General features: G+C 37.9%; 1 protein-coding gene across 1 annotated transcript in view; it reads right to left on the minus strand.

Annotated features, from left to right (window-relative positions):
* The window catches only part of HSDL2 (hydroxysteroid dehydrogenase like 2), a 38488-nt gene that overhangs the window by 14693 nt on the left and 8317 nt on the right, over positions 1 to 15478 (minus strand). Inside the window, exons 2-7 of the mRNA XM_012721234.1 lie at positions 14957 to 15120; positions 13706 to 13804; positions 10049 to 10163; positions 5303 to 5406; positions 4259 to 4357; positions 1389 to 1583 (exon numbers count right to left, since the gene is read on the minus strand). Coding sequence (XP_012576688.1) covers positions 1389 to 1583; positions 4259 to 4357; positions 5303 to 5406; positions 10049 to 10163; positions 13706 to 13804; positions 14957 to 15120 — 776 coding nt within the window. The remainder of the gene's footprint in view (positions 1 to 1388; positions 1584 to 4258; positions 4358 to 5302; positions 5407 to 10048; positions 10164 to 13705; positions 13805 to 14956; positions 15121 to 15478) is intronic.

A 15478-nucleotide genomic window follows, 5' to 3' on the forward strand; every position in this document is an offset into this window, starting at 1 on the left:
GTTAGTCTTTCGACCCTAAATAGTGCTCACTGAATACTGTGGTTGTGCCACATGCCAGGCACTGTGCCAAGCACATTTTATACATTATTACATTTAGTTCCCACAAAAATTCTGTATGGAAAATATTAGTCCCTTAATTTTGCCAAAAAGGAAAAGGAGACTCAGAGACAGTAAGGTGCCTAAAGTCACAAGCTAGTGAGCAGCAGACTTGCGATCTGAACTTGGCTTATCGTCTCTCAAACTCTACGTTCTTAATTAATGAACAGTATCTCTCCCATCACAGGAACACCATGAAGGTTAAATAGATAATGTACGTAAAAGTGCTTGTAAAACGGTAAAGAGCTATTTAACTCACTTCACCTTAAAATGAAGCGATGAAAAAAAAGAAAAATGAAGCGATGGACAGGGATGATACAAATACAGACCTGGGTTTCTGTCACCTATATGCTTAGCCTAGTGAGTACTCTGAAAACATGCTTTAGTACAAATAAATATAACTTCAGTTTATGGTTATCATGTCTACTATTTTGTATATGCTATACCTTTTACATAATGTAAAACTGCACTATCATCACCTGCAATTTTAGGAAGGAAGAATAGTTTTAGAACATGGGAGCCTTCTGAGAACTTTACGGACCACTCTTGTACATATGCCAGGCCCCTCAGTCACCTTCACCCTCTATCCTTAAGTTGTTCAAAGAGATTGTGCATAAGAGACAAACATTTGAAAGAGTCCATAATCTTAAATTTTAAAGGCTTTGCAAAACACTTACTACTCTGCCATCTGTTACCATATCCTTCAACTTTTTACTCTGTGATTTTTAAGACCAACCTTAAAAATTAATTCTCAGGCCCTCCCTGGTGGTGCAGCGGGTTAAAGCACAGCACTAAGAAGCTTAAGCCACTTCCGCATGAGTTCGATTCCCGCCTGTCCCGGGGGAGATCCACATGGCGAGGCAGACCTCTCCTGGCCCGCCCGCTGCTCCCCTCAGCAGTGTACTTCGTTGATCTGCCTGTTCTGTTCCCCCACTCTGTCTCTGGTGAAGCCTCTCATCCTCTGCATCTCTAGCCTGTACCCCAGTTCTGTATGAATAAATAAATAAATCTTTTTTTAAAAAAAATTAATTCTCAGTGTCAGTTTCAAGATTTGGAAATAATTGCTGATGTGACAGTCTGTAGCTACAAGTCATTTCAAAATCCCTCAATTCCTATTTTTCCTTTCTCTCCTTTAAAGTGTTATCAGTGAGTTTTCCCCTTTATTGGGAGGACAGCTTTTAAAGGAACACACTAATTTTAAAACCAAGCAAACAAACACACAAGACAGCTATCTGTTCACTGCAGAAACTATGGGAAAACATTATTACTACTTTAAAAACTACAGACATTACCTGGTTTGATTGCATAGATGTCAAAATTTTTTACTCCTTCTTCTTTTAGGATATTTTCATCAATAATAAAATTGCCAGTAAAACTTTTTGGCTTCTTGAAAATTGAATATGCAGCATCCGCGATGATGTCAACTTTTCTACATTGGCTTTCAACACCAGATCCTCCCAGCATATCCATGGCAGCAGTGTGTATAGCTGGAGAAAAAACACATCCCCGAGTAAGATCAGATATTACAGTAACAGTAACAAACAAGCACAGCTAATCACTTTAGTTCTCAGTGACTAAAAACAAGGACGAGAGAGCTTAAGGATTTGCCAAATGTTTTAGAAACACAAAAGTAGAAAACACCTGTTCCTTTTGCGGTACAATGCTTGATACAGAACTCCTTCCTTGACTCTCTCCACAAGATTCAATCAGCCTTCTTTGTCAGAATGTATACAATCTGCTTACTATTTTGGAGAGTCAAAAATGCAAGGAAGGCATAATAAAGAGCGCTGAGCTACAAGTTAATTGAGTATTTACACTAAGAATGTCATGATTTCTGGCAAGCCAGCTACACCTCTGGCCTCAGTTTCCCATCTCTAAAGTATGGAGTTCCTTTCCAAAGTGTGTTGCCCTTTTCCTCTGCTGGAATAGTATGCCAGTACACTGTTTCTCTTGTTCATCACTGTATATCCAGAATCTAAAATAATGACAAGTACTGGTTTGATTTGGGGGTATCCTTTTAAAGTTCAGATAATATATTTTTTGTAGAAATAACAGAAAATAGAGAAACAGAAGGAAGAACTTAAAAATTATCTATAATTCCCCTACACAGATAGTTATGTTTACATATCATTTTCACTGATTTAAGTCCAAAAAAAATTTTTTCTGACATAATTTTTTTAATAATAGTTTATTTTTACATCATCTTGTGCCTTTTTCCATCTCAGTTGTAATCCCCATGGGCTCCCCGGCACCAATACACCTATGTGCCATCACCAGAGTCTAGTGCACTAACCGCCCCCCACCATTTTTTATCTCATTTCCCACTCCACCCCTGGAAAATGTCTCTGGTATATTGTTCATCATCATTATTATTTTCTCCCCTGGTCCTTTATACTCCTGCTATGAATGAAACCATCCAGTATTTTTCCTTTTCTTTCTAAGTCCAAAGAATGTTTAAGTATTTTAATGAAGTAACTTGAAACTACCATTGACAGTAATTATTATACATTGGCAAAATTGAGAACAGTAACTTATCTGTTTACTTTCCAATATCTTAGCTTATCATTAAAGTAATGACAGTTCAGTTGTTTAAATGTACTTAAGGTTTCAGAATATCTAGCAATTAAACTTATATCCATCCATACCTTAATTAAATCATCATTTAAAATCAAATCTACTAGAAAAACGAACAAAATACAGCACACAAATTGAAAAGTAACTCTTAAAAGCCACTCTTTTTCACTCATTTAACACAAAATTATTGAGAAAAGTCAGGCTGGGGACAAATAGGTAAGATGTCCTTACCTTTGTGCTGATTACACAGAGTATAATTACACAGAGTGTATAAATAACTTGGGCAATTTCCATACATATTTCCTTAGGATAAAAGTTCCTTTACTGGTAATAACTGTTTTTAACTCATCAATAATTTCATCCTTGAAATGATAATCTTATTAACAAAAAAATAGCCGCTAACACTTACTAGGTTCTACCCATGCTGGTCATGGCACTGCATACTTTACATACATTATTTGAATCAGTTCTATGAAATAGATACTGTTATTATTATTCCCATTTTATAGATGAAAGCATGCGGGTAAAAAAGGGTTAAGTAACTTGTCCATTTAAACACTTGACATCTTTACTTCAAGTCAGACTTAGCTACTGTCTAACAGATGGGTCAGACTTTGTTAACTAACATCTTTAGAGTTCAGTTATCTTTTCAATCCCATAAAAGGCAAAATTTTCTCTATTTCCTTATGGTGTACACTGAGACTAAATACATACATGTAACATTCTATTCTCAATGTAGAGTTTATAAATGATATAATTTATGTATATGTGACCTTCCTGATGGTTTGAAGTCACAGCACTATGAAGCTATTGCCAGCCACTGCAGCATTAGTTCGATCTCTGGCCAGGGAGGGAGCTGAGTCGCATGCCATAGCACAACTCACCTGTCTTTCCCACAGCTCCCCTCATCAGTGTATTCCAGTAGATCTGCCTGTTCTGCTCCAAACTGTCCCTGCTGAATCTTCTCGCCCCCACACCTTTGGCCTATACCCCAGTTCTTGTACGTATAAATAATAAAAATAAATCTTAAGGGCTCTCCCTTGTGGTGTAACGGGTTAGGACACAGCACTGCAAGCTAGCCGCAGCCACTTCAGTCCGACTTCAATCCCCAGCCCTGGAGGTGACCCACCTGGTGTGGCAGACCTCTCCTGATCCGCCTGCTGCTCCCCTCCCTTCACTGATCTGCCTGCTCTGTTCCCCACTCTGTCTCTGGTGATCCTCTCACCATCCCTGTACTTCTGGCTTGTATCCCAGTTCTGTATGCATAAATAAATAAATCTAAAAAAAAAATAATAATAATAAATAAATAAATCTTTTATCTCAGGCAATCTGCCTGTTCTGTTCCCCACTCTCTATGGTGATTCCTCTCACCACAGCCCACACTTCCGCACCTCTGTCCTGTACCCCAGTTCTGTATGCATAAATAAAATCTTTTAAAAAAAGGAGTTCAACTTGTTTCCCAAGTGACAGAATGAGGATATCTTTGACAGTCTATTCATTCCTACCCCACCCAACACACCCACGGAGCAATTCAAGACTGCCAAGGACAACAAATGAGAAGCCAACTAATTTTTTTTTAAATACATACCTGTTTTAGGCCACAAGGCATTGACTGCAATTTCACCTTTAAATTCTTCTGCCATTCCAAGCACACACATGGACATACCATACTTGGCAATGGTATAGGCTGAAAGAAACCACAAAAATATTTAATTCAAGAACAAATGAATTTGTGAGTATAAATAAGCAATTTCTTTCTATTACTGTTTCTGCCTAATGTAGTGTTTCAGAATTCTTTAATGATATAAATAAACAATTTTTAATGGACTGTTATTAAAAGAACAGTTTTTATGGAAGTAGCTAACCAGGAATGGTTTAATATATTTCCATCCTAATACTTAAGGAAAAGAGATTAATAAATTTCATTTCTGTTAATGTTAGGGGGAGAAGTTATATTAATCTATATTTTCTTAATATAGATTTAATTTATACTTAACATAGACTAAGTTTATGTTTTTCCTCATAATGAATAAGGTGACCCTTTAAAGGGAAACGATTGCTAGGTTGCAAATTTGTTTAACTGAGTCAATTAGTAGAGAATTTTCAGTTTTTCTTTCTAGGATGATCCTATTCAAATAACCTTTCCAAATTTTAGTGAATTATGGTAAAATAAGGACTGAGTATTGATACAACTATTTTAAAGCACTTTCACATAAGTCTTTTAGCATATCCACCTTAAGTCAATCATTAGTTAATCTGTAAAGGTAAAGTATTTCGTGGATAATTTTTAACCAATTTTATTGAAGAATAAATTGCATATAATAAAACACACCCACTAGAACTGAAAAGAGTTTTTTGGAATGATTGAAATCTGTATCTTGATTTGGATGTTAGTATATATTTGCCAAAACTCATCAAACTGAACCATTAAGATCTGTGCATTGTATTGAATATAAATTATACCTCAATTTTTAAAAATCACAGATAAGAGATTAAAAATCCACTTTCTAATTACTACTGGGATTCTACACATAAAATATACCATTGAACACAATATGCAAAATGTGATTACATCACACACTGATTTAATACAAATTAACTAAACAAGCCATCCCCTCATCAAGCTACTTACCACAATGCTGTTTGAACCACACTGGATTTAGGTTCAGAGGTGGGCTGAGATTGAGGATATGGGCAACTTTACTCTTTTTCAAGTAAGGAATACAAGCTTTAGAGCTGAAAGGAAAAGAAAAGTTAACAGCTTTCTAACAATTTACTTTTTCAAGTTGTATTTTAAACTATTTTTATGGAGGAGTTAAACTTGGTTAATTTATTGTTTTGTAGGGATTTATTGTTTGTCTTGTTTTTTTCTAGAATGAAAGAAAAGCAACTAATTTTCATCCTGCAAAGCTTTGCTTAATGGCCTGAAAATTCTCTGCTTGATGAAAACTATCAAATCCTTGACATATTAGCCTTAAAACCAACTGAAAATATCCTCAACTACAATCTCCAAATTCTCTCTCCTTTTCCCTCTCTCCAGCAAACAGTTAATATACTTTTCAGCCATTACTGTTTAAAGAACATGAGTGTGTTCACGGTGGACAGACCTGGGTTCAAACCTTCCTTCTGTCCGTTCATTGTGTGATGTTGGACAAAATATACAACATTTGAATTCTCAGTTTTATCATCTGTAAATGGTGGTAATACCTAACACCATCTAGGATTGATTAGGTATTTAGAAGAGTGCATATGGTAAGCATGAAATAAACTATTGCTATCATTAGTATAAAGTGTTGAATTATTTCATCTTAGCAGGTAGGTTCCTACTATGAGGAACTGTAATTTATTTAACAACATATCTCCCAATACATTCCCAAATTTAATTTAAACCAATATACAATACAGTATGCCTTTAACAACAACATTTATTTTCATTTCTTTTCAAAACAGAACAGTTCATAAGATAGGCAGTTTATTTTACAAAAGGCTTAGGTTAATATTTTTACGTTTTAGTAATGTAATGACTTTATTTTAGTTTTACTTCACATTCAGTAACTTCTAGGGCTATGAACTAATTCGCTCTTTCAAGCCAGTTTTTTAAACTAACAAATTACAACATTCTACCTATATATAATCTGTAACATCTTTTCAAGTTTATAAACCAAACACAATCAATGTCAATAGTTTCAGTACACACTGCTTTTCCTTTCCAAAGATCTCCATTTTTATGGGATGACAAGGAAATGGGCAAACACTGTTACAGCTGCATGCTCACTAAAGCAGAGGAGTCATACAGGGTGTTAACAAGATATAATCCAATCTAGTCTAGGCTAAGGAACCATATTTTATACTTCAAGGGAAAAGTTCATTTCTTTTATATCATAAACACAAATTTCTCCTTTGACCTATTAGACAAAACATGTCCTCATTCACTTTACAACCTGGCCCTCACTCAGCATTACTGAATCTAAATCAAATCATCACTAAATCCTAAATTAGGTGCAATTTTCACAGCAATATGAGCTTTTCTATATCACACTGAAAACTTAGCACCAAACTTAGATACTGTATACCTTCAGCCTAAAAAAGTTAAGTTTATTAAAAACTTGTTGTATGAGCACTAAGAAAGTATCGCAGCCCCTGCAGTATGAGTTCATGCCCGGGCCAGGGAGTTGACCGACATGGCGCAGCAGACCTCTCCTGACTCTGTTGCTCCTCTCAGCAGTATATTTCAGTAGCTCCACCTGTTCTGCTCCCCACTCTGTCTCTGGTGAATCCTCCCCCCCCCCCCTGCACTTCTGGCCTGTACCCCAGTTCTGTATGCATAAACAAACAAATTATCTTTAAAAAATAAATAAATAAAAACTTATAAATCACATAAAAATTCTCCTGACACCATAGGTAAAAATAGCTAGGTGGGTGGAATATTTACATCATCAACAATAGAAATTGCTACAAATTATTTAAGTTTTTAATACAATGTGCCCTTCTGAGCCTTAATTCCACATGATAAGCAAAAATAATCCTAGTTAAGGTTATATATTTAAAAGATTTATTTATTTATGCATACAAGTGCTGGGGTGTAAGCCAGAGGCGGGGGGTGAGATGATTCACCAGAGGCAGAGTGGGGAGCAGAAAAGGCAGATGTACTGAAATACATTGCTGAGGGGAACAGTGAGTAAGACAGGAGAGGTCTACTGTGCCATGTGAGTCTCCTCCTGGCCAGGGATCAAACTTGTGCTACAATGGCTGCTGACAGCTTCGTAGTATTGCACTTTAACCCCCTGCAGCACCAGGGAGGGCCCTAGGGTTATATTTTTAAATACCTCTATGAGTAAGCTTCTTCATTCACTCTAAAATCTTCCAGAAAGTTATCAACTTTAAAAGATTCTGATGCCCAAATATTTCTTCATATAATACACAACTGCAAACATAGTAGCACAAGTTATTATATTTGAAAATAAACACAAATGTTATTGAAACATGAGCCCTTTTTTCTAGTGACGTTATTTTATCATAATTTTTTTCTATATGTTTGCCTTAGTTCTTACTACAGCTTGATTTGACTATGGTTTCCATTCATCCTTTCATACTGAATTTATAAAAATATGGTCCACATGTACAAAGAAGCTCTCACTCATTTTACTTGAACATATGGCCCTCTTGGCATATGATTCATTCTCTTCCTTCAATATAGACCTAAATGTGAGAAATATTTTACTTCCCTCTTGCATATAAAAACAACATTGACAGCACAAGGATGAATGGCAAATTTTTTTTAAAGATTTATTTATTTTTTTTTATGCATACAAGAACTGGGTGTAGGCCAGAGGTGTGGGGGGAATGAGAGGATTCACCAGAGGCTGAGTGGGAAGTCGGAAGGTGGATGTATAGAAATACGCTGCTCAGGGGAGCGATGGCTAAGACAGGAGAGGTTTGTTGTGCCATGAGGGTCAGCTCCCTGGCCAATATAGTTTGATAGCACTGAAACCTTAACCCTTGTGCCACCAGGGAGGCCTGAATGGCAAGTTTTCACTTAACCTGTCCTCAGCATCTGGAAGATAAGAGAATTCACGCTCTATCTAACAAGGCAATCAGTACTCAGTCAATATGTGGCTATAGCAGGTAACTTTCCATGTGGTTTACGTCCCAATATTTCAAGACCAGAAATATTAATTTTTTTAAAAGTCTCCCAATTTTTTAATACAGGCAGCTAGTGAAAAAATTTTAAAGATATATTTATTTCCACATACAGAACTGGGATATAGGCCAGAGGAATGGGTGGTGAGAGGACTCAACAGAGACAGAGTGGGGAGCAGAACGGCAGATGGACTGAAATACACTGCTGAAGGGGGCAGTGGGTGAGACAGGGGAGGTCTGCTGCACCATGTGGGTCAGCTGCCTGACTGGGGATCGAACTCATGCTACAGTGGCTGCTGATAGCCTCATAGTACTGTGCTTTAACACGCTGTGAAACCAGGGAGGGCCCACTACTGAAATTTTTAATGGAGTAAACTTTTAATGGCAGTAATAAGAACAAATGTTAACATTGTCAGGATAAGGTACTGCAGGCCAAATAAAACATACCTGAAGGCAAATTTCAGGACTAACTTACCAAATTTTACATCTAACCTTCATGACCACTCCTATGACAGGCAGCTTGACTATCCTCATTTTACAAATGAGGACTGAATCTGCAAGAGGTGAAGCTACCTGAATAAGATTCCGAGATATCAAGTCATGAAAGGTAGGGTAAGATTCGAACCCTCCTCAAAATAGTTTGCCTCCAAACCCCAGGTGTTCTATGTACACATAAGGGTGAGCAAGCTCTGTGTTGATCTGATGTTATGTCCAAATGAAAAATGCTTGAACCTGAAGGCAACCGAACTGATAAACCAATGGACAGACAGACAAAAAGCTACACCATCTGGTCAATCCAGAACAGCCCAAGGCCATGTCTGCTTTCACTGTATATTCTACATTTCTCCCAATGTTCCAAGAAAGCATTAGCCTTTTGTCAGTTATTATAAAATGTGAACCATAATGAGCTGCTATTATTTCTGTAACAAAAATCCAAACTATTTTCAGAAGAGACACTAGGGCTCTCTCTGGTGGCGCAGCACTATGAAGCTATTAGCAGCCACTGTGGCAAGAGTTTAACCCTAGCCAGGGAGCTGACCCACATGGTGCAGCAGACCTCTCCAGTGCCACCCACTGCTCCCCTCAGTAGTATATTTCAGGGGATCCACCTACTCTGTTCCCCACTTTGTCTCTGATGAAGCCTCTCACCCCACGTACCTCTGGCCTGTACCCCAGTTATTATATGCAAAAATAATTTAATATTTAAAAAAGAAAAAGGAGAGACTAGTATTGGTTCAAGTAACTGGAAAACTTAGTATGTATATATGTTTTTATTCATGCAAATATTTAAATGCTTGAGCTACAGTCTATTAGATTTACAGAGAAAAGAAGCTCTGAGGGCCCTCCCTGGTGGCCCAAAGGGCATGTGAAACTAGCACGCTGGAGTTCATCCCTGCTGGGGAGCTGTACAGCAGACCTTTCCTGTCTCACCCATTGCTCCCCTCAGCAGTATATTTCAGTCAGTCTGCCTGTTCTGCTCCCTGTTCTGTTTTCTCAGAATCCTCTCACCCCCTATACCTCTGGCCTGTACCCTAGTTCTATATACACAAATAAATCCTTAAAAAGAAAAAGAGCTTTGAATAAGACTATTTAAAATACAGTGTACTAACCAGAACACATTTAGAACTTTTGAAGAACTGAATAGATTTTAAGCTGTAGTGCCAACTTGGTTCAAATCTGTTTTATAATTTGTTCTCAAAAAGCACTACAAAGCTCTCCCCACGACTCTTTAACTTACGTAAGGTAGGTGCCTCTGGTGTTGACATTCATCATCAAATCCACTCTCTTTGTAGGTGTTTCCAATGTGTTGGTCAAGCTAATGGCACTGGCATTATTCACCAAAATATCAATTCCTGTTTGCAAATAAATGTTAAACTTTATAATAAACAAAAACGAAAGTAAAAACATTTACTCCATATAGGTGAGCCCAAGTTGATTCAAAATACTTCTTTTACATAGTAATGATTGACAAATACACCAATGCAATACTTGGTAGGTGATCAAAACAGCACCCAAATGACTTTTACCACACAGTGGAGAGGCCAATGACCAGAGCAGTTCATGAAGCTATAAGGAAGCTTAGTCTTCAGGGGCTCGGTGCCTCCATGCTCTTATTCCATTACATCCTGGACCTCCCCACTCATTTCCAAGAGTCCAAGGTCAACTTCCATAAGTTCCCCCTCTTCTTTGCCTTCCTTCCAAAGTGTGCCACACATCAAAGAGACATGTCCCTCTACCCCTCTATACATCTTGTTTAAATGAGAGATCCTTTCTGGTTTCAGAAATTGAAACTTTTTAGAGTTTCAATTTCAGGCAAATCATCAACATAAATCAAGTCTGCTTTGGTAACACACATTAAAAAATAACATAAATCTAGAACAACTATCACTTTTGTATATTCTAGCCAGTCCATAACTATGTCTAACATATTAGTTACAAATTTAGTTAAATAATGTTAATAAAAGTGGTCAAATTCAAACATCTCAAACATTCCTCTGTGTTTATAATTCTTTTTAAAGGGTACTTAATATACCATCAAATAAAAATATCACTTTCTTTGCCAGGATTAATTTTGCAATAAACACCTTTTGTTATCCCTTTAACTCTGCTATGCTCCTCTTTTGCAATACATAGATAATCTCTTAAGGTTAATGTGCCCTTAATAAATCATTTTAGTCATAAGAATTCTTTCTTCCTATATAGGAACATAAAAATTTGATCAGATCCTCATTCCTCAATTTCCATGTTCATTAGTATAGTTTGCTTTGCTAATATTTTCTTAAAACCTATCTTCACAATAACTTGGAATTCAAATATGTTATATTTTTGTGGCACTGGCATAACAAACTCAAGTAGACCATGTGTATACATGAGTTCTAGGTCCTGGGAAAACCAACTTTCCAGAATGGAAATAATGATGGCTGCTTTCACAAGTAACAAAGACCCCAGAGAAGAATTTTTAAATCCAGGATATACTTCCCAATCCACAAAGCAAGGAACTGCTCATCCATATCACCAAGACAAATCATCAAAAGGATACTCTGCATAAGATACTCTACTTGGGCCAAAGAGACAAGATGGACAATAATCAGAGGAGGAGAAGCCAAGCAGAAGCGAAGCAAGGTGAGTGCAGGTCTAAGCAGGATGCTGTACTGACCCACCACTCAGGCATCCCTCTAATCAGGGGGAGGCAGCCACTGAAGGCTGACCCAGTCAATACACTCCTTGAGTCACTCCATACTTTGCTGACTTCCCCTCTCTCACTGTGTGATTACCAGTGACAATTTTGTTACCAAGGAAACAAATGGTTCCAAAAGCAAAGAAAGTAAATAAGGAATAAAGAAATACTGATGTGGCAAACTGAATTTGGCTTGTCAATGACCAAGAAAGAAGTATATCCAGGTCCTTCCTGGTGGTACAAGGGGTTAAAGCACAGCAGTATGAAGCTCTTTGCAGCCACTGCTGCATGAGTTCGATCAGAGGCTGGCAGACCTCTCCTGTCCCACCTGCTGCCCCCTCAGCAGTGTATTTCAGTAGATCCACCTATTCTGCTCCCTAATGTCTCTGGTGAATCCTCTCGCCCCTCGCATTTCTAGCCTACACCCTGGTTCTTGTATGCATAAATAAATCAATCTTTAAAAAAAAAAAAAGGAAGGATTGTATCCCAATGAAGAGGCAGATCAAAATTCCTAAAATAATATGGGCCAAGTTAAAATAGGTCAGGGAACAACAGTTGGGCATGATACTCAAAAGGCATGTATATATATGCCTGCTACAGAAGGGGGAGAATGATGGCGGGGGAGGAATGTTTCTGTGGTTTATGAACTAGTATAATTTGCTCAAGGTTTGAAAAAACTCCAAACATAACAGAAGACAAGGAGCTGGACCACGTGGCACAGACACGAGAACACAGTTTTGAAATCATCAGCTTCTGACTTCTTTTGCTTCAGAATAGTTCTCCAGCACAGAGAAATGTCAGGACAAAAATGGCCAGAGAACAGAGTGGGGAGCAGAACAGGCAGATCTACTAAAATACACTGCGGAGGGGAGTAGTGGGTGAGACGGGCGAGGTCTGCTGCGCCATGGAGTAGTGGGTGAGACGGGTGAGGTCTGCTGCGCCATGTGGGTCAGCCAAGGATGGAACTCAGGCTGCAGTGGCTGCTGGTAGCTTCATAGTGCTGCACTTTCTCTCCCTGCACCACAGGGGAGGTCCTTAGAGTTCACTCTTAATTCCATATTGTTATGCCAATAATGCAGAAGTTAATAGGTAAATGAAAAGCAAAAAAATCTGAACTTAATATTAAAATGGGTACTAAATCCATTTGGTAAAGGAAAACTTAGGAAAGACTCCAACACAGAGACAACTCCATGCTAATTTATAAATTTAGCAAGAGGATGGAAGTGTTTCAGATGTCCCTCTCAAGAACAGGTAGCAAAACAAAATTGGAAAATTTTTTCTCCCTTGAATTTTTTGCTTCTTAATGAAAAGGAGAGAGAAATGTATTTCCAAAGAAATAAGGGGACATTTAAGGAGGGCTAGAGGTAAAGAAAAGAGCGCTGAGGGAGCATTGAAGGAGAGAAAAAGTTAAGAACAGAAAATTCAAAGTAAAGAGATGGAAGTAAACTATTTCAGCTGATTCAAGGAGTACATGGAGGGGTGTAGGAGAAAGATGGAATCCTTTCAAAAATAGTTAAGATCAAAACTATGAAATCTGAATACTAATCATTATACTGCACTTTCACAGTAAACATAAAGAAGTCATCAAATAATGGTTGCATTACTTGGGAAGAGGCAAGTGGATGGAATTAGGGAAACTACTTGGTTAGATATGTTATCATCAGTGTCTCAGCTACACTGGATGGTAGGTTTTGTTATATTAAAATCATTTTATTTTACACAAATACTTAATTTCATTTTTCTGCCCTAAGCCAACGTACTTAACAGATGATAATTCTTTTTGCTGTGGACCATCTCCTTGATCAAACAAAACTATAAAATACATCTTGTCTGTGACAGGCATGCCCACTTTCTGTATTGCTAAGAAAGAGGTGTCAAATCCTGTCACAGTTTTTTTCCCACAGAGGAATGCCACAACTGCTATCCCCAGAACAGCTGCAGACCAGTAGCTGTGGAATAAAATAATTTCAACAATTAAAAAAACAGCATCAGGTGGTTTTAAGCTATGTTTCTAAGTGAGCGAACAACTAATTTCTGGTTATATGCCAAAGGCTCAGAATATTTCTTAAACATTAAAGTTAGTCATATTTTACCCCTAGTTAAGAATCACTTCATCTTGAGAGAGAGACACCATTTACATAAGTTTTATTACCATATACTATTAGATTGTTCTATTTTATTACTTAAAAAAAAATCACTTCAGAATGAGGGCACTACCTCCAAATTTCTCCACTGCTTGCTCCACTGCGTTACTGATTTGTTGCTCATCTCTCACGTCGACAACACATGGTAAAGCCTTTCCTCCCGCTGCTTCTACTACAAAGGATAAGTAACAAACAAGATTAAAGCACCCAATTTCAAATCTTTCATTTTCATGAGAGTCAAAAGAAAAAGCATATCCTATTTTCAGAAAGTCAATATAAATAATTATGTCTTGTAACTAATAGTGGCTTCAGCCTACCATAAGAGGCCTATGGGACACAGACTAGCCCATACCCAGCTTCAGAGTAGCTAATCCAATTCCATTTAAAAAAAAAATGGAAGATAATTTTTAAAGCCTTTATTATGGAAAATAAAAATTATAAAGAATAAAATAATGAACTACCATGAATCAATCCCCCTATTTTTTCCAATGATTAGTCATACTTTGCCAGTCATTGTTTTAATTTATCCACCCCCAATCCTGAAATATTTCTAGCTAGCATTGTTTAAAACATCTCACTCGGGCCCTCCCAGGTGGCACAATGGGCTAAAGCACAGTAGTCTGAAGCTAGCACAGCCGCTGCAGCATGAGTTCAATCCCCAGCTGGGGAGGTGACCCACATGACATGGCAGACCTCTCCTGTCTTCTCGCTGCTCCCCACTCTGTCTCTGGTGAATTCTCTCACCCCCTGCACCTCTGGCCTGTACCCCAATTCTGTATGCATAAGTCTTTTTAAAAAAAATCATCTTACTCAAAAATACATACACATATGTTCCCCTAACATAACAACAATGATATTAACATAACTAACAAGAGACAAGCAAAATCAAAGGGAGTCAAATTTTTAAATCCTGTGCCTAGCACAAAGCTTTGAACGCTCATAAATACTTATGAACTGAAAGTATTAAAATAATGACTTGCAAATTGTGCAGAGGGTAAAGACCATGGAGAGAGCAAAGCATTCTCATCATCCACTGCTCAGTCTTTCCTCTCCAACTCCACTTACCCTTTTTCTGCTCCCATCCAAGATCTACTGCTCCCATGAGACCTGATTTTTTATAGGAGTCTCATACCACTCAAAATTGCTGGGGGAAATAAAACAGTTCCAAATCACTAATCTAAGGGAACAAAATACTTCTTTAGCTACATAAAATTATTTCTAAGGTAGCTTTCACATGGCTATAATTCAACCCTCCAGCAAATTCTCTATATATTGAAAGCCCAGTGAGGACATCTCAGGAAATGGCAGTGTCACACTCACTCACTTTCTTCAGCAGCAGTATAGATTGTGCCTGGAAGTTTGGGGTGCGCCTGGGTGGTCTTGGCAGCAATGACAATATTTGCTCCATCCTTTGCTGCTTTCAACGCAATAGCTTTGCCAATGCCACGGCTTGCGCCTGTGATGAAAACTGTACATCCCGCTAGCTTCCTGCAACAGAACAGACATGACCTTAGTAGGAAGCTCAAAGCATTTTTACTTGCTGGTACCAGGAATTCAGGCACGTTTTCTCCATACACATGTTTTCTCCTCTGTATAATTTTCTCTCTCTCTCCTCTCATAGCTAATAACTACATTGCTCTCCCACTGCACAATGATTTATAAATTATACATTACACCTGCAATTATGGTTTGGTAAACAAGATCTGTGCAAGCAAAGTGTGTTAAGGAGGAATTTTTAAAAATTAAACATAGAGGCCCTCCCTGGTGGCGCAGCGGGTTAAAGCACTGCACTGAGAAGCTAAAGCAACTTCCGCATGAGTTCGATTCCCGCCTGCCCCGGAGGTGA

This window comes from Condylura cristata, unplaced genomic scaffold, assembly GCF_000260355.1.
Source record: "Condylura cristata isolate star-nosed mole 26May11 unplaced genomic scaffold, ConCri1.0 scaffold00006, whole genome shotgun sequence".
NCBI lineage: Eukaryota > Metazoa > Chordata > Mammalia > Eulipotyphla > Talpidae > Condylura > Condylura cristata.